Source organism: Bos javanicus, chromosome 28 (genome assembly GCF_032452875.1).
Source record: "Bos javanicus breed banteng chromosome 28, ARS-OSU_banteng_1.0, whole genome shotgun sequence".
In the NCBI taxonomy this organism is placed as follows: Eukaryota; Metazoa; Chordata; class Mammalia; order Artiodactyla; family Bovidae; genus Bos; species Bos javanicus.
In genome coordinates this window covers 35,155,356-35,179,493 of record NC_083895.1, presented here as the reverse complement: position 1 = coordinate 35,179,493, position 24,138 = coordinate 35,155,356, and the positions used below count along the sequence as shown (strand labels likewise).

Sequence of the window (24,138 nt, the reverse complement as noted above, 5' to 3'; positions counted from 1 at the left end):
CTCGGTGGACGTGGGTCTGAGTGAACTCCAGGAGTTGGTGATGGACAGGGAGGCCTGGCGTGCTGCGATTCATGGGGTCGCAAAGAGTCGGCCACGACTGAGTGACTGAACTGAACTGAGACTTTTCAACCAGTGGTGTGAGGACAACTGAGGAGCCACGTGGGAAAGAGTGGAGTCAGACCCCATCCTAACACCATCTACAGAAATGAACTCAAAATGGATCTCAAACCTAAATGTTAGAACTAAAACTATACAACTCACAACAGAAATCAGTCACCTTTGTGACTTTGGGTTAGACAATGACTTCTTAGCTAAATATCAAAAACATGTAACAGAAGCAAAGAGTTTGGAATTCATCAAAATGTAGAACTTTTCGCCTTTTAAAGAACACAATCAAAAAAGTGAAAACACAACCCAAAGAATGGATGAAAATACGTACAAACCATATATCTAAGAGATTTATATCTAGAATATATGAAGAATAGTTATAACTCAACAATATTTGCAGCAACATGGATAGATCTAGAGAATATCATACTAAGTGAAGTAAGACAACAACCAAAGACAAAAATATAATATGCAACCTAAGAAATGACTCAAATGAATCTATATACAAAACAGAAACAAATACAGTACCTAAGGGGGGGAGGGGTGACAAATTAGGACTATGAGATTAACAAACGGATATACATAAAACAGATAAATAAGGATTTACTGTGCAGCACTGTGCTATGCTTAGTCTCTCAGTCGTATCTGACGCTTTGTGACCCCATGGACTGCAACTCGCCAGGCTCCTCTGTCCATGAGAATTCTCCAAGCACGAATACTGAGGTGGGTTGCTCTGCCCTCCTCCAGGGGATCTTCCCAACCCAAGGGCCAAACCCAGGTCTGCTGCATTGAGGTGGGTTCTTTACCAACTAAGACACCAAGGAAGCCCAAGAATACTGGAGAGGGTAGTCTATCCCTTCTCCAGGGGAACTTGCCAACCCAGGAATTGAACCGGGGTCTCCTGCATTGCAGGTGGATTCTTTACCAGCTGAGCTACCAGGGAAGCTGAGGGGACTATATTTGATATTTTTAAATAATCTATAATGGATATATGTATATCCGAATCACTTTACTGTATACCTGAAACTAACACAATATTGTAAATCAATTATACTTCAATTTTTTTTTTAAAAGACAAATAATCCAGTTCTAAAATAAGTGAGACTTAAATACTTTACTAAGTAAAACATATAGAACAGCCAACAAGCACATTAAAATATGCTCAGTAACACTGATTATCAAATGCAAATTAAAGCCATAATGAGAAACCACTTCATACTCACGTGATGGCTGAAATCAAAAGTACAGATGATAAAAAGTGCTGGCAAGGATGTGAAGAAATCACGACCCTCACAGATTGCTGGGAGTTACATAAAATGGTGCTGTGTCTGCAAAAAAGTTTGGCAGCACCTCAAGATGTTAAGATATGTCCACACAGAAATTTGTACGTGAATGTTCATAGAATTATTCGTAACAGCAAAAATACAGAAATAATTCAAATGCCCATCAACTGATAAATGGATAAACAAAATATGGTATATCCATACAACTGAATATTATTTGACAATTAAAAGGCATTAATTGTACTGCTGCTTGCCACTACATGGATGAACCTTTGCTCTAAAATTAGACAGTGGTGAGTGCTGCACAACTCTGTGAATATATTAAAAACAACGCAGGGCTATATACGGTGAATTCCATGCTACGTCAATTATAACTCAATAAAGCTGTATTTTTTAGAGAATGAAGTAATGATACACACTAAAATATAGATGAAACTTAAAAATACTAAGTGAAAGAATATAATCACAAAAAGATCACATTTCATATAATTCCATTTATATGCAATGAGTATGTCCAAAATCGGCAAATCTATACTAGTGGTAAAGACCCTGCCTGCCAACGTAGGAGGCCTAAGAGGCGCTGGTTCAGTCCCTCAATCAGGAAGATCCCCTGGAGAAGAGCATGGCTACCACTCCAGGATTCTTGCCTGGAGAATCCCATGGACAGAATATCCATGGACAGTCCATAGGGTCGCAGAGTTGGACACAACTGAAGCAGCTTAGCATGCACGTGTGCATAGCAACAGAAAGTAGATTAGCAGTGGCCCAGGGTTAAAGGGTAGAGGCTGGAGTAAATGGGGAGAGACTCCTAGCAGGCACAGGGTTCCTTTCTGGCATGATGAAAATGTTTAAAAAGTAGGTGGTGATAATAGTTACAAAACTGCAAAAATACTGAAGCCCACTGAAATGTGAGTTTCAAAAAGATTTTGGTATGTGAACTGTACCTCAGTAAAGCTTTTTGTTTGTTTTCAAAAACAAAGCGTTGGTTTTGTCTTTAAGTGGTGACATGGTGGTCTGGGAGTGACAAGGAGACAGCAAGTCGTAGCAGTACGAAGGGCAGCCGCCGTGGGCGTGGCGGCAGCCCCTGACCTTCACTCCTCAGCAAGTGCCCCCTGAGTCCTGGTTAAGAGGAAAGTGGGCCCCATGGGCTGGCAGGATGAGGAAGGGACCCTACTCCTGGGCCAGGCCAGTCAGTGTCTCATTCTTGGGAAGTGCTAAGTGGGATGCAGGTTCGAATCAACATTGTTGGATGCTTAGAAAGGAAGGGAATGGGAAGCTGAAATGAAAGCTCTGGGGAAGAGCAAAAAAAGGCCAACCTGAAAGGAGTGATATAGACTCAAAGATGGCGAAGGAAGAAGAGCTGATTTTTACTGGAACAACTCCCAGTCCCAATCCCAGAAAAGCCATCAGCACTGTCTACATTATGGCTATTAGACACCTCCAGCTTTCCAATAAATTCCATTTGCTTGAGAGGCTTCTGTTCAAAGGGATCCCACAAAGCACCCATTTCCTTTGTCTTGCCGTGGCAAAGACTAGCAGACGTGCCCTCAGACCACTCTCCTGGCCTCTGCCTGGGATGGAGCTGCCTACATTCCTCATCCCCCATGTGGTTAGGCGTGCCGGGGGCTAAGCTGCAGCCGGCAGAGTAGGAATGGAGTGCTGTGGGTGGCTTCTGGTCAGGCCTTTATGGAGAATAGGTGCATCTCCTCTGCCTATCTCCTCACTCTGCAAGGCAGATGCAGGCAACCATAAGGCCCTGAAGATGGCAAGGACCAAAGGAGACAGGTGTTGGCAAAAACGTGGAGAAGACGGACCCTTGTACACTGTGGGTGGGACTATAACTGGTGCAACTGCTACCGAAAACAGTATTGAGTTTCCTCAAAAATTTAAAAATAAAATAAATTAATTAAAAATAGAACTGTAATATGACCCAGCAATTCCAAACTTGGGTATATATCCAAAGGAAATGAAATCATTCTCCAAGAGGTGTCTGCACTCCCACGCTCGCGCAGCGTCGTTCACAACAGTAAAGACACAGAGACGACCTTAGTGCCCGTGACTAGATGAGTGACCAACGATGCCACACGCACACACACGCACACACACAGATGGAGTACTCTTCAGTCTTTCAGAAGGAAATCCTGCCTTTTGTGACAATACAGATGGACTTGGGGACATGATAAGCGAAGTAAGTCAGCAAGACAAATGCTGAATGATCTCACTTTTACGTGGAATCTAAAACAAACCAAACTCAGACAGACAGCGAACAGGGTGGCAGCTTCCAGTAGCAGGAGGAGGGTGAAAACGGGGAAGGTGGCCAAAAGGTACCAACTTCCAGCTGAAGTTCTGGGCACGTAGTGTACAGCATGGCGACTACATGGACAAAATATAGTATTGTACATTTGAAAGCTGTTGTTAAGTTCTCACCACAAGAAAAAAGAAAATTTTTAACTATGTGAGGTGATGGATGTTAAATAGACTTACTGTGGTAATCATTTCACGATTTCACGATATATAGATCTTTCACACCATGCGACATGTCAATTATATCTCAATAAAATGGAAAAAAAAATTTTTAAAGAAACAACTAAGGGTAGAATACTTCAAAAAAAAAGAAGAGGAGAAACTGGCACCTGAATAGCACATGGCTCAGCAGCAATCAGGAGGGGAGCAGCTCAAGGTGAAGAGGCCTTATGCACATTCCTCCACCACTAGAGATGAGCTGCGGGGCTGGGGAAAGCCACTGGACCTGATGATGCCTCAGCGGCCTCGTCCATAAACAGGAGAAAAGAGCAGAATCACGTGGACACAAAACAGAGGTGCCAGATCAACTGAAGAGCTTTCTTTCCTTCTCCAAGGAGGCCTGATGGAAAGAGATCTTGTTTAAGGAGCTTCCTCCACCAAAGAGAGCTGCAGCTTGACAGTGTTTGCCATTGGGTGGGGCAATTTCTAACCAAACGCTCTGAACATCACTGTGTATACACAGGGGCAACCAGCAGAGGGCTAGACCAGACCCTCTCTTTAATTCCCTCTGGCTCTGAGATGAGCACATTTACAGCTCTCTGAAAACACAATTCCAGAAACGAAGTGCCCAGGCAGAGTAGCTCGGCTGGGTGAGCAGTCACCATGAGGTGTAGAACGCCAACCCCCGGATTAATGAGAATGTCAAAGCCCCCATGCTGCCACAACCCCAGTATTTTAAGAAATACACACTGCAGCTAAGAGAACAAGGTGTAAATCTTTCATTCTTCAGAACAGAAATTTATAGAGGCAAATCCTTACCTAAAGATCTGGACTTAAAAAAAAAAAAATCCAATTTGACAGGTTCCACCTTTCTGCCTTATACCAAGTACCTGACTTACTTAAACGGATACAGGAGATGGATGTAGTGAAGCCGGGCTTACTGCTGCCCTGCATTGCCAGCTCCTTGAATAATACAGGCCTACCTCCTCCTGAACTCCCGAGGGCAGCATTTTATACGTAGAGAGAAAGATGCTGGAAGCCACCCTCTCCGCACTACTCCTTTATCTAGCACAACCAGAAACTGAAGCCTGAAGAAAGGGGTCTTTCTCAAATGCCTGAGATCACGAAGTATAGTTGGGGAACAGCTAAGGTTTGAAGACGGATCTTGTAACCCAGCATTGCACCCTGCTCCCAAACTATCAAAAAAACTAGGCAGAGGCATCGCCTATAGGCAAAACACTGAACTAGAATCAGGCTGCTGGGGTTCAAGCGGTCTTTCTCTCAAAGAAACTACAAGCCCCTTGGCTGGGCAGCTACAAGAGGAATGCTATTTGCAGGGGATCTGCAGAGACACTGCAGCACAGACAGGTAGACATAGCTGTGCACATGTGAACAGCAGAAAGCCCTGCAGGTTCAGCTTCCCTACGAGGGCCGAATCCTATAAACAAGATTACCACCCCCATTAGACCTTTTCTGAGAAGAATGAATGATCTCTCCAGTTGATGTGACACCAGGCTTTTTTCACGCTTCCACCAGGGTAGCAGCCATGACAACAAAGCAAGCAGCATCCAAGCCTGAGCCCACAGCGCCCCCTTGTGGGAGTCTTCGTGGCTCATCTGACCTCTTGCTTCCACCAAAGCTAAGGCCCGTGATGGGCCAGCCTGCAATCCTGGAATGTTCTCGCTCTCTAGCTCAGGGGTTCTTGCAAACCTTAACCTGCATCAGAACCTCCTTGAGGACTTGTTAACAGAGGTGGGTGGACCCCACAGTCTGATTCAGTGGGTCTCGGCTGGGCCTGAGAACTTGCATTTCTCACAAGCTGCAGGGTGATATAGATGCTGCCTGTGTCACACATTCGGAGAATTGCTAGCTAACCTCCCTGCACTCGAGACTCAGTGCAAATTATACCTCCTTACTGGGAAATTCCAAAAATGCCCACAGGTGTATCATAGGCTGTCAAAGCTGCACCGCATGCATGCTCATACTTGACTTTTTGTGGCCCTATGGCTGCAAAACTTTGACCGAAAGAGTTCACCTCTTGGAGCCTCAATCTCCTCATCTGTAAAACAAGGATATGAATACGTCCCTCACAGAGTGGTTATAAAAGGCAAATGAGAGAAATCAGTTCAGCACCAGCACTTAGAAAGCACTCCAAAAGTGTTAGCTCTTCTTTTTACTTTTATTAGCAGTAGTAACAGCAGTACTACTGTTTCTTTGCCAGCTTCTTAATGACAAGAGAATTCAGAATGACAGAGATACAAAATTCTGAGGCAGAAGGAACATTAGAGACCTTTCGAGTCCAGTTTCCCTAACCAAGCTTGTCAGCAGCATCACCTGGAAGCTGTTAAAACTTCAGATGTCCTTCACTCCGACCCAGACTTCTGGAAACAGGAAGGAGGCATGGGCATTTGCTTTTTTAACAAGGCCCCAGGTACCAGTTTGGGAAGCACGCATCAAGCCCTTGTATCTCATCTAGACACAGGCAAATAGAGGCCTAGGAAAGGGAAGCCCCTTGTCTTTCCAGGGCCCCAGGTGGCTGGAGGCTGAGTAGTAGTCAGAAACCAAGTCTCCTGATTTCCAGTCTAGTCCTTTTCCCACTAAGCTAGACTGCTTGGATACCATCTCATCAACACCTAACTTTCTGTGTAAGTTCCCTCTCCAACATAAATGAGCAGTCCAAGGGCTTTGGTATCCTCCATGCAGAGGAACTTAGCACATGACAAGGACAATCAATTCACTGCCGAACATCTAGTTTTAACTCAACCAAAATTCTGGATGAGACCTCCTTAGCCCAGCATACAAGGTTCCTCCCTGACCTCTTCCCTGCTGACCTCGTCTCATTTCCTACCAGAAGCTCCCTTGTGCACTGATCCTCAACCAGACCACAGACACTTGTTCTGTGGGTATGACTTCCACAAAGTCTAGCATATAGGAAAGGAAGTTCAAGGGTGAGAGGAAAGGAATGGACAAATGAAAGTCAGGTGTGTTTACTCCCTTGGCTCACACTATAGGGCTCCAGAACCCAGAACACCTCTACTTTGCCAGCATAAATAAATCAAGTGTCACACCTCTGTGCTCTTGCAGCCAACCTGAAGTCTTATTTTTGAAACAGAATTTCTCCTACCAGAAATGCACTGGCCAACACTCTGCTGGAAGCCCCCAGTCGCCATAGGGCCACCTCACTGAGGATGACAAAGCCTGCCTGCACTGCACCCCTACTCTCTCGTCTCATCCCCTCTTCTGCAAGATGACTGCTGCGCCTCATCCTAAAGCTCCCTGCTGCATGACCCTTCTCCACTTTCACAGCCTTCCTGTGAGACACCTGCTCCCATATGCCCAGATCACCACCTCCTGCCCTAGTCAGTTACTCTCGGGAGACTTCCTGCTTTTGGGTTCCCATCACGTGACTTAATTAGTCTGCTGCTTCAACGGCCAGGAACAGAAACCTGGCCACGAGCCTCGGGGTAAGTGGCTGAAGCCCCTTTGAGCTCTGTGGGCAGGGACAGCTTCTCCAGCATCTCCCCAGATACCAGAACAAGGAGGACTGTGCACAGCAGGTCAGTAAATGGGAGATTCGATTGGCCATCAATGTGAGTGTTCAATAACACTCCTGGCAACAGGCACTCTAACTACAAATAAGAGTTAGACAAATACAGTACATAATAGGTAGTCCTGCAGGCTTCCCAGGTGGTCCAGTTGTAAAGAATCCACTTGTCAGTGCAGAAGACACGGGTTTGACCCGAGTTGGCAAGATCCCCTGGAGTAGAAAATGGCAACGGACTCCAGCATTCTTGCCTGGAGAATCCCATGGACAGAGAAGACTGGTGGGCTAGTCCATGGGCTTGCAGAGTCACACAACTGAGCGACTGAGCAGAGCACGGCACGCACACACAGAAATGCACAATAAAGTCTCAACTGCATTCTAATCCCACCCCATCACTGAGCTGAAAGTTGTTTACCTGCTCTAAACCCTCCAACATAGGTCCAGTGAGACCCGCCTCTTCGAGCTATTGTACAGATTAAAGAGCTGTTCATACAGTACCTAACTCAGCTCCAAAAGTATGGTTTGTCAAGATACCATCTTTCAGCAGAGCCCAAAATAATCAACCTGCCATTTGATCTTTTCTTTGGAAGAGAGTGTAGCAGTTAGAAGCTGATTACCTGGGCACAAATGAGAATTGACACTTTTGAATTGTGGTGTTGACTGAAGGCTCTTGAGAGCCCCCTGGACTGCAAGATGAAACCAGTCAATCCTAAACAAAATCAACCCTGAATATTCATTGTAAAGACTGATGCTGAAGCTCCAATACTTTGACCACCTGATACAAAGAGCTGATTCATTGGAAGACCTTGATGCTAGGAAATACTGAAGGCAGGAGAAAGGGATGACAGAGGACAAGATGGTTGGATGGCATCATGGACTCAATGGACTTGAGTTTGAGCAAGCTCCGGGAGATAGTGAAGGACAGGGAAGGCCATTGGGTCGCAAAGAGTCGGATAGATTAAGCAACTGAACTCCCACCTGGGCACCTGCGGCTGCAAGTGGAAAGAAAGGGTGCGGTCCTAAGCTCTTCTCATCAGACTCTTTCTAGCTCTCTTCACGGCACCACAAGCCTCACAAGTGCCAAGCGAAGGGAAGGGATGTGCCCTCCCTGACTGCTGATCAGTAAAGTCAACTTTGTTTTCATGGAGGCTCTTTCAAAGCCTGTTGACAGCAGAACTTGATCTGGTTACTATCAGAGCCGACAAAGAGCTCAATCTCTTAAGAACCCTCAAACTGCACACAATTGGGCACAACTGAGAGTCCTCACTTTCTGGCACAGTTGTTCAGCACTTGTTTCCAAACTGTTCTCATAGATGCTTTTATCATTTGAGACTCAAAATGACCTTGTGTCAGGTCAGCAGAGCACACACTGCGTGCGCGTTCAGTCGTGTCCAACTCTTTGAAGCCTCAAGGACTTTACCCCACCAGGCTCCTCTGTCCACGGGATTTCCCAGGCAAGAATACTGGAGTGGGTTGCCATTTGCTCCTCCAAGAGATCTTACTGACCCAGAGATCAAACCAGCGTCTCCTGCCTTGCAGGTGGATTCATTACCACTGGTGCCACCTGGGAAGCTAATGCACTCTTGGAGGGCCCCGATATAGAGAAGCTAACCCAATCAGGGGACTAGGCAACGTGCCCACCCAGCTGGACTAGATGGAAGGCTAAGCAGCATGCAGATGGGCCATGAGAACAGAGGGTAGGTGGACCAGGGTCCAGGCCAGCTGCAGGAGCAGAGGCCACAGGGACAACAGAATATCTACCCTGAGGCACACAGCCCACCCTCTACTTTTGCCAGCTGTCACCATGCCAGAAGGTTGGGCCTGCTGTGGACTCCTCCAACTCAAGAGGTTAGAACTCTGGATCTTTTATATACAACCCCCTTCAGAGAGACTACTGGCTGAATGACTGCACCCTGCCTTTCCTGAGCATATCCCAATAGAAAAGCTTACACATCTTGGGACTTGCATGCCAACCCTCACCTGGTCAGGTTCCCTGCAGTGTCTATCTTCACATCAGCCTCTGGTACCCTACTCTGAAAACCACCTCCTACCCTTCAGTTCTTGCTCCATTGCTTCTTTGAGCCTTGTTCCTTAACTTGGTGACCACGGGAACTTGGGGCTACCCTGTCAACCGTGCCCACCACTGCTTCCAGCTTTACCTTCTGCCCTGTCCTGAGCCTCCCAGGATCTTCTTCTTGCCTACATGCTGCTCACCAATCGGTCTCTGTTCCCACACCCCCAGTCAGTAGTGGGAAACTGCATCTTCACCAGGCTTAGATGACTTCTTCTGACCCCCACGCACTGCTCACTGAAAACTGCCACTCACCTCCAATCCCCCAGGGATTCCACGCCACCCATTAGCCATTTTGGTTCAAGTGTAGCATGCAGGCCCAAATCCCCCACTTCTCTACTCTTCCTACAAGTAGACCATCAGGTCTTATTTCCTGGTCCTATTAAGGAAACACAAAGCAGATTTCCTAGTAAGGGAACCCACAGGGCCATGATGTTCCACAAACCCAAGTATCTAGCCTCAGCATACTACAAACGGACCTACACCCACACTGCCCTCTGTATCCTCGGCCAGCAGGTTCAGGCCCCTCACTTACCTGGTCACATCCCTGCCCTCCCAGCATATAGCTCCTTCAAGTCAAGGCTTCCCAGCATGCTCTCTTCAAAATATCTTTCCTTCCTACAACCCTCAGATGCTTTCTGCTGGAAATTCTTACTTCTCCTGGCTCCCCCATCAAAGCAACCAACCAAACAGTCCTCTGTTGCTTCCTGAAGTTTCTCTGGAGCTTTCCATCCACTGACATAGTTCTTAATGGCATTTATAAGCTTAATTCCTACATGTACAAATCAATCACACCAACTGTGGGGAAGAATGAATGATACAGAAAACCCAAACTATTAACATCCCTTCTGCCCCCACTAAACACTCAAGCCCTCCCAACTCATGAACCCTCAAGCCCGCCACCCCCACACAACTGACCAGTAAGCCAGTTCAGCCTCTCAACCTGATGCCTGAGAAAGCCAATCTGAGAATCAGCATCTGGCAAAGAAAAAGCAGCACCAGATAATCCTTCATACCTCATAAATCCCATGCACAATCAGACTTACCAAACAACTACACACTACACAAATATTCACCACTTGAGAGCCTCTTCCAAATTCCCCACCCACAACAGAACACCCATTTATCACATAAGCACAAACCTGTGATAGACTAATGATTGTGTCAGATCCTATTTACTCCAGGGTAAATAATGAGAATGCAACCTAGTAACTTTCATTTTCATCACAGCCAGCACATTTTTTTCCTTAACAACTAAGGTTTTGGTTTTAATAAGACCAAAAAGCAATTCAGGTTTCAAGTGTCTCTTTCAGAGACTGACCAACTACAATACCAAGTATTAACATGGCACACTGGACTGGCCCTACATGCCCCATGCTACAGATACTCTACACACTGACATCTTTGTGCTAGTAAAGGAAAGGACAAACACCACCCCAATATAGCAAGTTTTCACTGAATGCTTAATGCAACATGTGATCTTGGGCTGTTTAATTCTGTTAAATAGCAAACCAATTTACAACACTCCCAGGAAACTTCAAATATACTCCAAACAGCCAGACATGTAAAAGGTCTTAGTTTATTCTCTCTTTCATGAAAAATCTGCACAATCACCACAGATACAGTCACTGCAGAATCTTTACTCCTTCTGTGAATCAAAGAAAAAAGAAATTAGTTAGCAACTACCTTTAAAAGTCTTTAAAAATTAACAGTACAAAGTCTTCAACAAACTGCAAAATTAATGACACTCATGCACAACGAACATTAGTAACCTAGTCCGTATTAAGTCTGTGTAATCTTAACACAATGCAAGCATCAAGAAACAAAAAAACATTCCAGTTAGGGATGAGACAAAAAACAAATTTTGAAAACAAAACCATGACACTGCTAGTTTATAAAAGGCACAACTCTTGAGAGCAACTGTAAATATGCTTCTAAGTCGTTTCACATGCTTTAATACTGTCAACCAAAAATCTAAATCTAAACGAAAAGCTTGAATACCTGTTGTCCAATCTCCAGCTCACTGAATAGTGGCAGGGAAGGGAGAAAGGAGGGAAGAGGGAAAAGAAACATTTCGTTAATAGTCCCTTTGCAAACTCCTAAATAATCTGCATGCAATCAGGTACCTTAATGATGATTGTTTTATTCTTTGCAATCGTATATAGAGCACTCCCTAGATGCACTAACTGATTTTATTCTCCCCAATTTTGAGAACACCCTGCCCGATTTCTATGCCCACTTTAGGAGCCTCAGCCCCTCTGCTCTGCTCAGCAACAACATGCTGGGCATGTTAGCACCATCAACAGACTTGAGAATCATCCCAGACTAAAGTCTAATTTAACCAAAGGGAGAGCTCTAAAGGATCAAGCAAGTCTTTAAGACCTGTCTCAGGTTCAGTAATTTAAAAGCCACTATTCACAATCAACAAAAGTAGCAAATTAGTATTTTAAGAGACAGAATTTAGCTGATGTAAAAATAGTTCAGTCGCTGCTCAAACACAAGACTATTCTTTTAACGTAAAACTCTACAGCACCCAAAAGATGCAATTCCAACATGTGGACAAAAATTAAGTTAAAAAGAACAATTACGGTGCCTGACTTTCTGCACCTTGTCACCGCTGAGCACTAACACATGGCTGAATGAAGGAAACAAAACGTAAAAACATTCTTCAGATCATCCAGATCAGTACACAAATATTGACTGCTTTCAACTTCTGGAATGTCTGTCAACAGGTTTAGGAAGCCTCACAAACAGAGAGCAGTTCTAAGCAGCAAGCAGCTCCTCTGGCAGTCCGTCCACAACAGCTCCTCGGCACCAGAAGTGGTCAGAGCCTGAGGGCGCACACCAGGTGCCTGCCTGCTCTGCAAGGAGTCACGATGAGGAAACACAGGGCTGTGACCACCACTGCTTCAAACCCTGCTAGCCCCAATCCACTCCCAGCCCACTTTTCATGCTACATGTTCAGGCTGCTCACTGTACAAATATATTTAAATATCTGTGGGAAAAGCTTATCAAAGGTTTTGATGTGAATACTCCATTATCTTGGAAATTTTTTAATTAAAAAAAAGGGGGGCATCAGGTAGAAACCTGGAGATCAAATAATAAGCAATGGGACAGTAGAGAGATGGTGAAAGGCAGCTTTGGGTGGGTGTTCTGAGACAGAGGCTTTGCCAGATTTTCTGGGCCAGTTTATTGAGCTGCCAGTCAATCAACCAGTCTCCAAGAGAGACACTGCTCATGACTGGATCAGAGAACCCTTTCCAAGCCCTTGTTAATGAAGTAAAGCCATTCGTTTCCTGGGTATGTGGTGCTCTGGAACACAGCAAGTGCCAATTAAAAGGGGCCACCTTCCTCCACTGGGACACCTCACAACTTAACATGCATTTCTGAGTTTCCAAAATAAACACGATTTAAAGTTTCTCTCCTTTGCTCACAATATACTATTTTAAACCACAGCAGTAGTGTTGTATAATAGACTCTGCTACAAAACTCTCCTCTGAAAGCCAACATGCAAAGCATCAAAGCAAACTCAGTGAAGGCGATGCATCCATCCCCACACCGTGCTCGTAATCTCAGTACCTGCTAGACACTTCATTTCTGATGAACAAGAATTCCAAGATAGTAGAGGGAAAAGGCAAAAAAAAAAAAAGTTCACAGAACACTTAATTATTTGTTAATTTGACAACCCAACACCTTAATTCCATTCAACTACTTACAATTAGCTAGCCAAGCTGGTAAAAAGCTGAGAATTAAAATCACTCAAGTCCTGACTAACTGGAGAGGAAAGCAATGGAAAACTGTGCTGCCTCTCCAGTGTGCCAGGAAAACACGGGCCACATTGATTCAGCTGCTTCCTCAATCAGTTGCCAATTTTAAGGACATCAGTCTTGGGAACCTAGATCCGCTCCCTCTTTACAAACCTTTGCAATTAGCAGTAAAATGAAAACTTTCCTGGTAAGACTTGCAAGGCACCCACCAGGATCACTGAACCGATGTGGCCCTGTGCTGTGCTAATCTGTGAGCTAAGGGGTGGGCAAAGCTACTCTACTGAGGTGTTAAGATACTACGTTACGTGGCTTCTCAAAACAGGTTACCTTCTGTAATCCAGAAGAAGTGGGAAAAGAAGAAACATTAAGAAAGGTTATTAAGAAAACAAAACCCCACCTTTCTATAAACTAAAAACCTGAAACTGACATTTCTGTATTTTCCTCGATAAACTATACCTTTTTGCCAGCACCAACGTTGGCCTTTGCAGTCCCCCTGACTTTCTTCATTCTGTTCTTGCGTTCCTTCCGCTGTTTTCGTGAGGTCTTTTTCTTCTCATATAGGCCATGCTGAAGGAGAAAGGTGTGTATATGAACATACGACTTGCAAACATCAACTCATCCAACTCCAGGAATAAGACATCAAATCTCGACAGCCGAGTGTCTTAGTAGAATGTATGGCTGGCTTGGCCCTCCACATCCGCTTTCTTTTGCCACCATGCATTCAACCAACCTTGGATCACCATACTACAGACTGTACGACTGAAAAAACATCTGCATATAAGTGGACGTTCAAACCAGCGTTCTTCAAGCATCACCTGGAGTTCACTATGTACCTGATACTCAGGAAATCACCCCAAGCTTTTCATGGCTCCTTGCTCAATGAACCTAAACTATGAAGCTAAGTCCAAACTCTAAGACATTTGGGAATAAAGATTTCACTTCAGGTAGGGCCAACCTATGCTTTCTAAACCCATCCCTCTACTGCCAGCCAGTTCCTACCTCCAGGAGCACTTCACTTGCTCTTCCAGACCCAGCTCGAAAGGCACCTCCTCAAATCCTGCAGACACCATCTGAACCCCACTCTCTATCTGTGCGTTTTATCAAAGAACCTCTTCTGTCAACCACAGAAGAGTTATTTAGTGTCATCCCTCCAGACTGCTTGCTCTTGCTCATTCTGCTGCACCCACAATACAATGCCATTAAAAACATGTCTTCAGCAGCGCCTGAACAAATGAGGGCACCTACTCTCGCAAGCCTGTGTTTGGGCTCATTCTTCTTCGCGTAATCCAAGGAATCGTAAATCATGCCAAAGCCAGTTGTCTTGCCACCACCAAAATGCGTTCTGAACCCAAATACAAAGATGACATCTGGTGTGGTCTTGTACATTTTGGCCAGTTTTTCCCGAATTTCTGTTTTAGGTACTGTTGCCTTTCCAGGGTGAAGAACATCGATGACCTACGAAGAAATTATCAAGTTTAGAGTATATTATAATGAAATACATCTTCTAAACTGAGTAACAACCAAACTTTGACCTACCCCTCCTTACCATTTGTTTCCGCTGAAGCAGTCGGTTGGTCATGAACTTCCTAGTCCGGATAGTTACTGTGTCGTTCTGAAAACATAACGCTCGTTTTAGTAATAGTTTTAATAACTAGTCAATCTTTTCCTGACCCTACTGTGATTTTCCAAGACCTAGAACTGCACGGTCCACATCAACAGCCACTGTCCGTAAACAGTTAATTTAAAACAAAGAAGTCATATGCATCAGTACCAGGAAACCTTGAATAAAAGGGGAAAAAAAAAACACCAATTCCCATCTCCTCCTAACACACTTAGCAAACTGCCTAACTCACAGGTCACCCCAACACAAAAACAGTACCAAGAATATGTGCTCAACAGCCACACACTGAATCTGTAAAGGCTTACTTCGTTTTGTTACAGAAATCACTCTCCAGGTTTCTCAAACCTCAGATGTCTTGGCCCAGCTACTACTCTGTTGTGCGGACTGTCCCGTGTATTTCAGAATGTTTAGCAGCACACCCACTTCCTAGTTCTGACCAAGAATGTCTCCAGACTGCCAATTGTACCCTTAAGACAAAAACCACCCCAAGTTCCACTTCTCTGGGGTGAAGCTGTGATTCTACGAATGTTATTGTCAGACCACCCTGTTTGTAGGAGCCAGCAGAGATCTGACAAGCATCGCACTATCTTCATGTAAACTACCCTTCTTGAATGACCGACTCTACATCCCACAAAAATCGTACTCCCTTCTGAATGGCCCCACTGCTTTTACACAGTAACTACCAAAGAATGTGGGCATTCAGCATGCTTACACTACGAACAAAACCGGTAAGAAGAGCTCTCAGAGTAAATTGACAGCTATTTCAACTACAGTTTAAAAAAACTACACCAAACTGAATCCACTTAACAAAGTTCAATTCTTTAAAGTCGGGATCAAGGAAAAAAATAGGTCGAAGATGGAGCGGGGTTAAAAACTGGTGAACCTTCAAATGAGTCAACTAGCAATGGCACGCAAGCCTTAAAGTGGCTCCACACCCGGAGGCCTCCGTTTCCCCCATGAAACAAGAGAAGCCATTCGGCTGACAATAACTGTAGCTTACACATGAGTTTCACTCATCGCAACTCGCCCGGGCGCTGCTGGCACCCTCTTCACCTCGTGGGCTGCCTTCACAGGCAAACCGTCTACCACAAGTTGGGAGTGCAAACATGATGTCTCTCTCTTCACCCCACCCCATCCATTAGACTCCACGAGGACGACAAAGACAGTAGGTACTCCCGCAATCCCCCACTCCTGGGACTCTTGAAAGCCCGGCATGTCTAGGTAGACAGCACACAGCCCGGACTCCTCGCCGAAGGCTCCCAGGCCCTCGGCAACAGGTCTGCCCGGTCAGACTCGGCCATGGAAGAGTAACGGGGCTATGCGGTGGGTGTAACGCCAATGTCAGAACCAGGGGACGGAGGATGCCTCAGATATGCGGCGGATGGATGCACGGGTCCGGAGAGACTCACCATGATGGCGGCTGATCTTCAAGCAGCCAGGGAGGAAAAGAGGGCTAAACTTCCCCGGCCAATCATATCAACGCTCACAGAAGGTCCCCGGACGGCGCCGACGTGGGGGCGTGGCCGGACCGTGAGGCCGCCGTCGCCAATGCCTGTTTGAAAGTGCTTTAAGATCTGATCTCTGTGGTCTTTCGCCACACCCACCCCGAACGGGAACTAGCCAATCCCGAGGGTACACAGTTTAGACGGAGCAGGTTTATGCTAGCACATGTTCCACTTCGATTCATTATTTTGGACTGTCTGGACTTAAAATTAAGTTAAAGCAGATTAAAGTTAAATCCCCTCCACCCGCATTAGCGGTTGGTAAAGCTGGAAGGCATCCTTGGCGGTCCCCTCGACCAGCCTCCTCATTTTACCTCTGGGGAAACTGCAGAACTGACTCAAAACCTTTTATTTCAAGTACGCAGACCCGACCGTTGCTATTATTTTTGTTAGATTAGAGAATCTGATTGTCTAAATTTTTTTCCAAAACTTTGTCTTTTCATGAAAATCTTAGTCCCTACAAAAGTGAGCTTTTTTTTTTTTTTTTGGTAAATTTATTTATTTTAATTGGAGGCTAATTACTTTACAAGATTGTAGTGGGTTTTGCCATACATTCACATGAATCAGCTATGGGTATACATGTGTCCCCCATCCTAAACACCACCCCCCCCCCCACCTTCCTCCCCATCCCAACCCTCAGGGTTAGAGTGAAAAGTGAAGTCGCTCAGTCGTGTCCGACTATACCCAACCCCATAGACAGGCTCCTCTGTCCATGGGATTTTCCAGGCAAGACTACTGGAGTGGGCTTTTAATCAGTTCAGTTCAGTCGCTCGTGTCCGACTCTTTTGCGACCCCATGAACCACAGCACGCCAGGTCTCCCTGTCCATCACCAACTCCCAAAGTTTACCCAAACTCAGGTCCATTAAGCCAGTGAGGCCATCCAATCATCTCATCCTCTGTCGTCCCTTTCTCCTGCCCTCAATCTTTCCCAGCATCAGGGTCTTTTCCAATGAGTCAGCTCTTCGCATCAGGTGGCCAAAGTATTGGAGTTTCATCTTCAACATCAGTCCTTCCAATGAACACCCAGGACTGATCTCCTTTAGGATGGACTGGTTGGATCTCCTTGCAGTCCAAGGGACTCTCAAGAGTCTTCTCCAACACCACAGTTCAAAATCATCAATTCTTCGATGCTCAGCTTTCTTTATAGCTTTTAATAAGTATTTGCTATTTGAAATTTGTCCGTTGATTACAGGGAGATAGACGTGTAGCAATAAAATATTGCTGGTTCAAAGAGAGACAGACCAATAAAGCAGAAATAGATTGGAAATGGAACTTGGAAAATACAGCTCGGACTTCGCGGCGGTTTCAACTAGGTGCCGCCAGATGGCGGTATGGAGAGAAGGCGAGAAGCTGCGGGCCTGAAGCCTCTCTTGACAGACTCGCGCTAGCGAGTAGCGGAAGTGGGGGCGGGCACGTGGGCGTGTTACGGTGGCCGAAAAAATGCCGCAGATGTGTTAGCAACCGGTCAAGAAGCAGCCACGGGTGGTACGGAGAACGTCGTATTTATAATCCAGCTCCAGGAGTTTATAGGAGGGAGCCCCGGCAGCCGTCACCATGGTGAAGGAGCAGTTCCGGGAGACAGATGTGGCCAAGAAAATGTAAGATGGAGCCAAAATCCCCAAAGGGCAGAGAAATTAGGGGTAAAGGAATCCAAGGTCAGGCGTCTTGGGTCTCGAAGCGTCATAGCTGAGGGTCAGTTGGAAGGAAAGGACCAAGAATCAGTGGGAGGTGTAGGCACAGCTCAGGATTATCAGGTTAGATTAATGACTATTGATTGGGCAGGGGGTATTTCAGCATCTGGGGAACCGCAGGCCAGGGGTGTTCCTTTGGGTTTCGGCAGAGAATGGGAGATGTGGGAACCTTGGCGATAAAGTACACCCTGGGTCGAAACTAGAGTTTTTCTGAGGTCAGATGATGACCCCTTTCTGCGAATCTTTGGTCACTACAGCTTGGGAAGCAGCCTGGGGCGGGGACTCATTTTGCTGCAGGATACATGACACGGAGGTAATATTTGTTGACGAAAAGAATGGAGTTACCAGCTAGAAAGCTGTGTCACAGGCGCATGGATAGCAGTCCCCCAAATGAGGTGAAATTTAATAGGTCACAGCCTCGCCTTAGAACTTCCGGTAAAGAAATAAATCAATCGTTCTTTCAGGAGACACTTAGTTGAGGAAGGTACTGTGTGCTGGGCCCTCTGATAGGCATTAGAGATGTGACATGCTAAGCTAAGCTAAGTCGCTTCAGTCGTGTCCGACTCTCTGTGACCCCATAGACGGCAGCCCACCAGGCTCCCCCGTCCCTGGGATTCTCCAGGCAAGAACACTGGAGTGGGTTGCCATTTCCTTCTCCAATGCAGGAAAGTGAAAAGTGAAAGTGAAGTCGCTCAGTCGTATCCGACTCTTCGCGACCCCATGGACTGCAGCCTACCAGGCTCCTCCATCCATGGGAGTTTCCAGGCAAGAGTACTGGAGTGGGGTGCCATTGCCTTCTCCGGATATGACATGAGGAAGACCTTACTGCTTAGTCTAGTTGGAGAAGGTAGGCCAGCCAGCGGTTGAGCTGGACAAGTGCAAGGAAAAGGGTTGGCACCAACGGGAAAGGGGTTCAGACGGAAGAAATCAAACCAAACAGCCTTCCTACAGGAGCATAGAGGAGGGAGACATTACAGTGATGAGAAGAAAGCTGATTTTGCAGCTTTGTTCCAGAGTCATCTTGCAGGCAGGGAGGGTTTTTTTGTCAATTGAAGTGTAGTTGATTTACAATGTTGTGTTAGTCAGTTACATGCATGTATGCTCAGTCACTTCACCCGTGTCTGACTCTTTGCGAACTGCCTGGATGGTAACCCACCAGGCTCCTCCGTCCATGGGATTCTGTAGGCAAGAATACTGGAGTGGGTTGTGTGCCCTCCTCCAGGGGATCTTCCGGACCCAGGGATCAAACCCACGTCTTGGGCAGTTCCTGCAATGCAGGCAGATACTCTTTTATAGAACCTATAAGGGAAAAGAATCTAAAAAAGAAAATGTGTATGTAATCTAAGAAAGAATGTATATGTATAAAGTAGCATAATATGCCTATAATAGATATAAGAAACAACACGTATAATAATATATATCTGTTATTATATCTGTTAAAGAATCTAAAAATATACCTTTTATTATATATATACTATGTTATTTTATACACATGTTCTTTCTTAGATTATATTCATATTATTTTTATAATCATATTATTTTTTAGATTCTTTTATAGGTTATACAAAATATTAAGTATACATTTCTGTGCCATACAGTAGCTTCTTGTTGGGTATCTATTTTAAATATAGTAAGGGTATATTTTCATGTCAAACTCCTAATTTATCTCTGCCACCCCCACCTGCCCCTTTGGTAACTGTAAGTTCGTTTGCTGTGTGTGTGGGTCTGCTTCTCTTTTGTAAATAAGTTCATTTGTATCTTTTTCTCCCCCACATATAAGCAATATCATATGACATTTGTCTTTCTCTGTCTAGCTTACTTTACTTAGTATGATAATCTCTAGAGCGATCCATGTTACCGAAAATGGCATTGTTTCTTTTTTATGGTGTGTGTGGGGTTTATGTGTGTATACACACACACCGCATCCTATCCATGCATCTGTTGATGAACTTTTAGGTTGCTTCCATGTCTTCAGTTCAATTCAGTCACTGAGTCGTGTCCGACTCTTTGTGACCCCATAAACTGCAGCACGCCAGGCCTCTCTGTCCATCACCAACTCCCGGAGTTCACTCAAACTCAGGTCCATCGAGTCAGTGATGCCATCCAGCCATCTCATCCTCTGTCGTCCCCTTCTCCTCCTGCCCCCAATCCCTCCCAGCATCAGGGTCTTTTCCAGTGAGTCAGCTCTTCACATGAGTTGGCCAAAGTACTGGAGTTTCAGCTTTAGCATCATTCCTTCCAAATAACACCCAGGACTGATCTCCTTTAGAATGGACTGGTTGGATCTCCTTGCAGTCCAAGAGACTCTCAAGAGTCTTCTCCAACACCACAGTTCAAAAGCATCAATTCTTCAGCACTCAGCTTTCTTCACAGTCCAACTCCCACATCCATACACGACTACTGGAAAAACCATAGCCTTGACTAGACGGACCTTCATTGGCAAAGTAATGTCTCTGCTTTTGAATGTGCTATCTAGGTTAGTCATAACTTTCCTTCCAAGGAGTAAGCGTCTTTTAATTTCATGGCTGCAGTCACCATCTGCAGTGATTTTGGAGCCCCCCAAAATAAAGTCTGACAGTTTCCCCATCTATTTCCCATGAAGTGATGGGACCAGATGCCATGATCTTCGTTTTCTGAATGTTGAGCTTTAAGCCAACTTTTTCACTCTCCTCTTTCACTTTCATCAAGAGGCTTTTGAGTTCCTCTTCACTTTCTGCCATAAGGGTGGTGTCATCTGCATGTCTGAGGTTATTGATATTTCTCCCGGCAATCTTGATTCCAGCTTGTGCTTCTTCCAGCCCAGTGTTTCTCATGATGTACTCTGCATAGAAATTAAATAAGCAAGGTGACAATATACAGCCTTGACATAATCCTTTTCCCATTTGGAACCAGTCTGTTGTTCCATGTCCAGTTCTAACTGTTGCTTCCTGACCTGCATACAGATTTCTCAAGAGGCAGGTCAGGTGGTCTGGTATTCCCATCTCTTTCAGAATTTTCCATAGTTTATTGTGATCCACACAGTCAAAGGCTTTGGCATATCAATAAAGCAGAAATAGATGTTTTTCTGGAACTCTCTTGCTTTTTCGATCATCTAGCAGATATTGGCAATTTGATCTCTGGTTCCTCTGCCTTTTCTAAAACCAGCTTGAACATCAGGAAGTTCATGGTTCACGTATTGCCGAAGCCTGGCTTGGAGAATTTTGAGCATTACTTTACTAGCGTGTGAGATGAGTGCAATTGTGCAGTAGTTTGAGCATTCTTTGGCATTGCCTTTCTTTGGGATTGGAATGAAAACTGACCTTTTCCAGTCCTTTGGCCACTGCTGAGTTTTCCAAATTTGCTGGCATATTGAGTGCAGCACTTTCACAGCATCATCTTTCAGGATTTGAAATAGCTCAACTGGAATTCCTTCACCTCCACTAGCTTTGTTCATAGTGATGCTTTCTAAGGCCCACTTGACTTCACATTCCAGGATGTCTGGCTCTAGGTGAGTGATCATACCATCGTGATTATCTTGGTTGTGAAGATCTTTTTTTGTACAGTTCTGTGTATTCTTGCCACCTCTTCTTAATATCTACTGCTTCTGTTAGGTCCATACCATTTCTGTCCTTTATCGAGCTCATCTTTGCATGAAATGTTCCCTTTGTATCTCTAAGTTTCTTGAAGAGATCTCTAGTCTTTCCCATTCTGTTGTTTTCCTCTATTTGTTTGCATTGAGTGCTGAGGAAGGCTTTATCTCTTCTTGCTATTCTTTGGAACTCTGCATTCAGTTGCTTATATCTTTCCTTTTCTCCTGGCTATTGTCAATAGAGCTGCAGTGAACATTGAGGTATAGCTTTTCATATTGTAGTTTGTGTTCTCCAGATATATGCCCAGGAGTGGGCTTGCTGGATCATACAATAACTCTTTTTAGTTTTTAAAGGAACCTCTGTACTTTTCTCTATACTGGTTGTACCAATTTACATTCCCACCAACAGTGAATGAGGGTTCCTTTTTCTCCACACACTCCCCAGCATTTATTATTTGTAGAATTTTTGATGATGGCCATTCTCTCGGTTGAGAGGTGTGAAATCGACAGTTTTGGTAGGGATGGGTAAGGGAGAAATGAGACTGATGCACAGAATTTCTTGCTTGGGTGACTGTTTGGAGGTTGCCATTCACTGGAATGGGAAACGTGCCTCTTTGCTAGATAAATTATCCCTGGTGGTCCCTCCAAACCCATCCCAACCTCCAACTATATTCAGATGTAGATATAATCTGTTTTCCTCTGACCACCTGAAGTGATTCTATTAAAATGCAAATTAGATCCCTGACACTTGAGATTGAACTCTTCAAGAAGCTTTCCCTTGGACTAACATTTAAGTCGCCTGTCAAAGTTCCCAAGCCCTCCTAAAGCCGGTCTTTGCATATCTCACGGACTTTTTCTTGTTCCGTTAGCTTTCTGTGCTCTACAGTACTGGTTTCATTTGGTGCCTTGAAAATGCCAGGCCTGAGCTGGCTCTAGAACCCTTGCCCTAGTTAAGCTGTACTTCTATGCATGACTTCTTGGTCATCTTATGACTGGCTCCCTCTGATTCAGAATTCAGCTGAAATGTCAATTTTCCAGACTTTCTGACCACATAACATAGTCTTGTCAAACTCTCCCCTAGGCTTCAGTTTGTTCAGTCTTTGCATCTATTCACTTTTGTGAATCTGTTTATTTATTCTCTGTCTTGCCCTCCCTGAAACTGAGCCCCATGTTGGAAGGGAGTTTGTCTTGTCTAACCTGTACCCTCAGCCCCTCAGGATGGTGCCTGGCACATTATAAACCCCCAGTTTGTTGGAAAAATGAACAAAGGAACAGATTTGGGAGAGAAAGTGCCGAGTTTAGGTACTTGTGTAACTGTCCAAAGGAGGTATGTGTATGAGTCGGAATAGTTGGGCTACAGATAGAGATTAGACAGACAGCACTCGGGAACAAGGTGTAGAAGGCCAGGAGGAATGGGGTTGTAACTCCAGGTAAGGAGAAAAGCCAACATCTGAGAGAGGGCGGTAGGAGAGGCCACAAAAGAAACTTAAGATGTAACAGCCAGAGAGGGGAAAAACTCAAAGCATGGATGGTGTTACCAAAGCCAGGGAAAGAAATTATTGCAAGATAAGGGGTGAAGAGGTTACTGTCAGTGCTGCAGAGAGACGTTATAATGAGAAATTCTTCCTGGATTCAGCAGCAAGGAGGTAGGTACAACTGACCACCATCCTTAGATAATGAAGGTGAGAACAAGTCAGCAGGATGAAGGAACATTTAGTAATGAGAGAGCAGAGCCTGTCAGGTGTGGGAAGGATAAGGTTGCTTATGGTGGGTCACAGGCATAAATGCTCTTCCTGGTGAGTGGTTTTGATGTAACTGTTCCCCTATCTCTTTCCATTCCAGAAGCCACATCTGTTTTGGAATGAAGTCAGCCGAGGAGATGCGCCAGCAGGCACACATCCAGGTTGTGAGTAAGAACCTGTACAGCCAGGACAACAACCACTCCCCACTGCTATACGGGGTGCTTGACCACAGGATGGTAAGACCTGCTGCCCTTCATGGTTCCATGTATTTTGACTGGCCGGTGCAACTGGTGACTTACCAACTAGGAAGAAGCCAAGTCTTCCTTCCACCTCCCCCCTTCCCCAGCGTGTCTCAGGGACTCCAGCCTTCCTTGGTCCAGTGAACATGAATACCCTGCACTTTCCCAGGTGATTCTGACTCTGGGTCCCCTGGCCACCTGTGAGGGCTTGTCCCAGTTTCCTCTCCACTGGTCTCCACTGATTATTGATCATACTTTTATTCGCAGGGTACAAGTGAGAAGGACCGTCCTTGTGAAACCTGTGGGAAGAACTTGGCTGACTGTCTGGGCCACTATGGGTACATTGACTTGGAACTGCCGTGCTTCCACGTGGGGTACTTCCGAGCAGTTATAGGCATCTTACAGGTAAGCGTGTATGTGTCCATCTCCATACAGTAACTCCGTCTCCCTGAAAGTTACTGATCCTGAGACATGAGAGTAAGCTTGGTGGGGGATACATGTAGGGAACATTTTTATACTAAACCTGTATTATTTGTTT

General features: G+C 45.2%; 2 protein-coding genes across 8 annotated transcripts in view; one reads left to right on the top strand and one right to left on the bottom strand.

The window, feature by feature from the left end:
* Nucleotides 1–16,361, bottom strand: part of RPS24 (ribosomal protein S24) — a 255,733-nt gene extending 239,372 nt beyond the window's left edge. For 2 of the 6 annotated variants that reach the window (XM_061405447.1, XM_061405446.1), the window contains exons 1-4: nucleotides 16,267–16,359; nucleotides 14,783–14,848; nucleotides 14,482–14,691; nucleotides 13,693–13,803 (exon numbers count right to left, since the gene is read on the bottom strand). In XM_061405447.1, coding sequence (XP_061261431.1) covers nucleotides 13,693–13,803; nucleotides 14,482–14,691; nucleotides 14,783–14,848; nucleotides 16,267–16,269 — 390 coding nt within the window. In that variant the 5' untranslated portion in view covers nucleotides 16,270–16,359. Of the gene's footprint in view, nucleotides 1–11,028; nucleotides 11,118–11,470; nucleotides 11,493–13,048; nucleotides 13,067–13,106; nucleotides 13,567–13,692; nucleotides 13,804–14,481; nucleotides 14,692–14,782; nucleotides 14,849–16,266 lie in introns of those variants that run through there. The other 4 variants (XM_061405443.1, XM_061405445.1, XM_061405442.1 and 1 more) reach the window with 4 other exon arrangements.
* A 1,388-nt stretch (nucleotides 16,362–17,749) lies between these two features.
* The window catches only part of POLR3A (RNA polymerase III subunit A), a 46,692-nt gene continuing 40,303 nt past the window's right edge, over nucleotides 17,750–24,138 (top strand). The window contains exons 1-3 of one of the 2 annotated variants that reach the window (XM_061405440.1): nucleotides 17,750–17,958; nucleotides 23,462–23,597; nucleotides 23,868–24,005. In XM_061405440.1, coding sequence (XP_061261424.1) covers nucleotides 17,915–17,958; nucleotides 23,462–23,597; nucleotides 23,868–24,005 — 318 coding nt within the window. In that variant the 5' untranslated portion in view covers nucleotides 17,750–17,914. The remainder of the gene's footprint in view (nucleotides 17,959–23,461; nucleotides 23,598–23,867; nucleotides 24,006–24,138) is intronic. The other variant, XM_061405439.1, reaches the window with a different exon arrangement.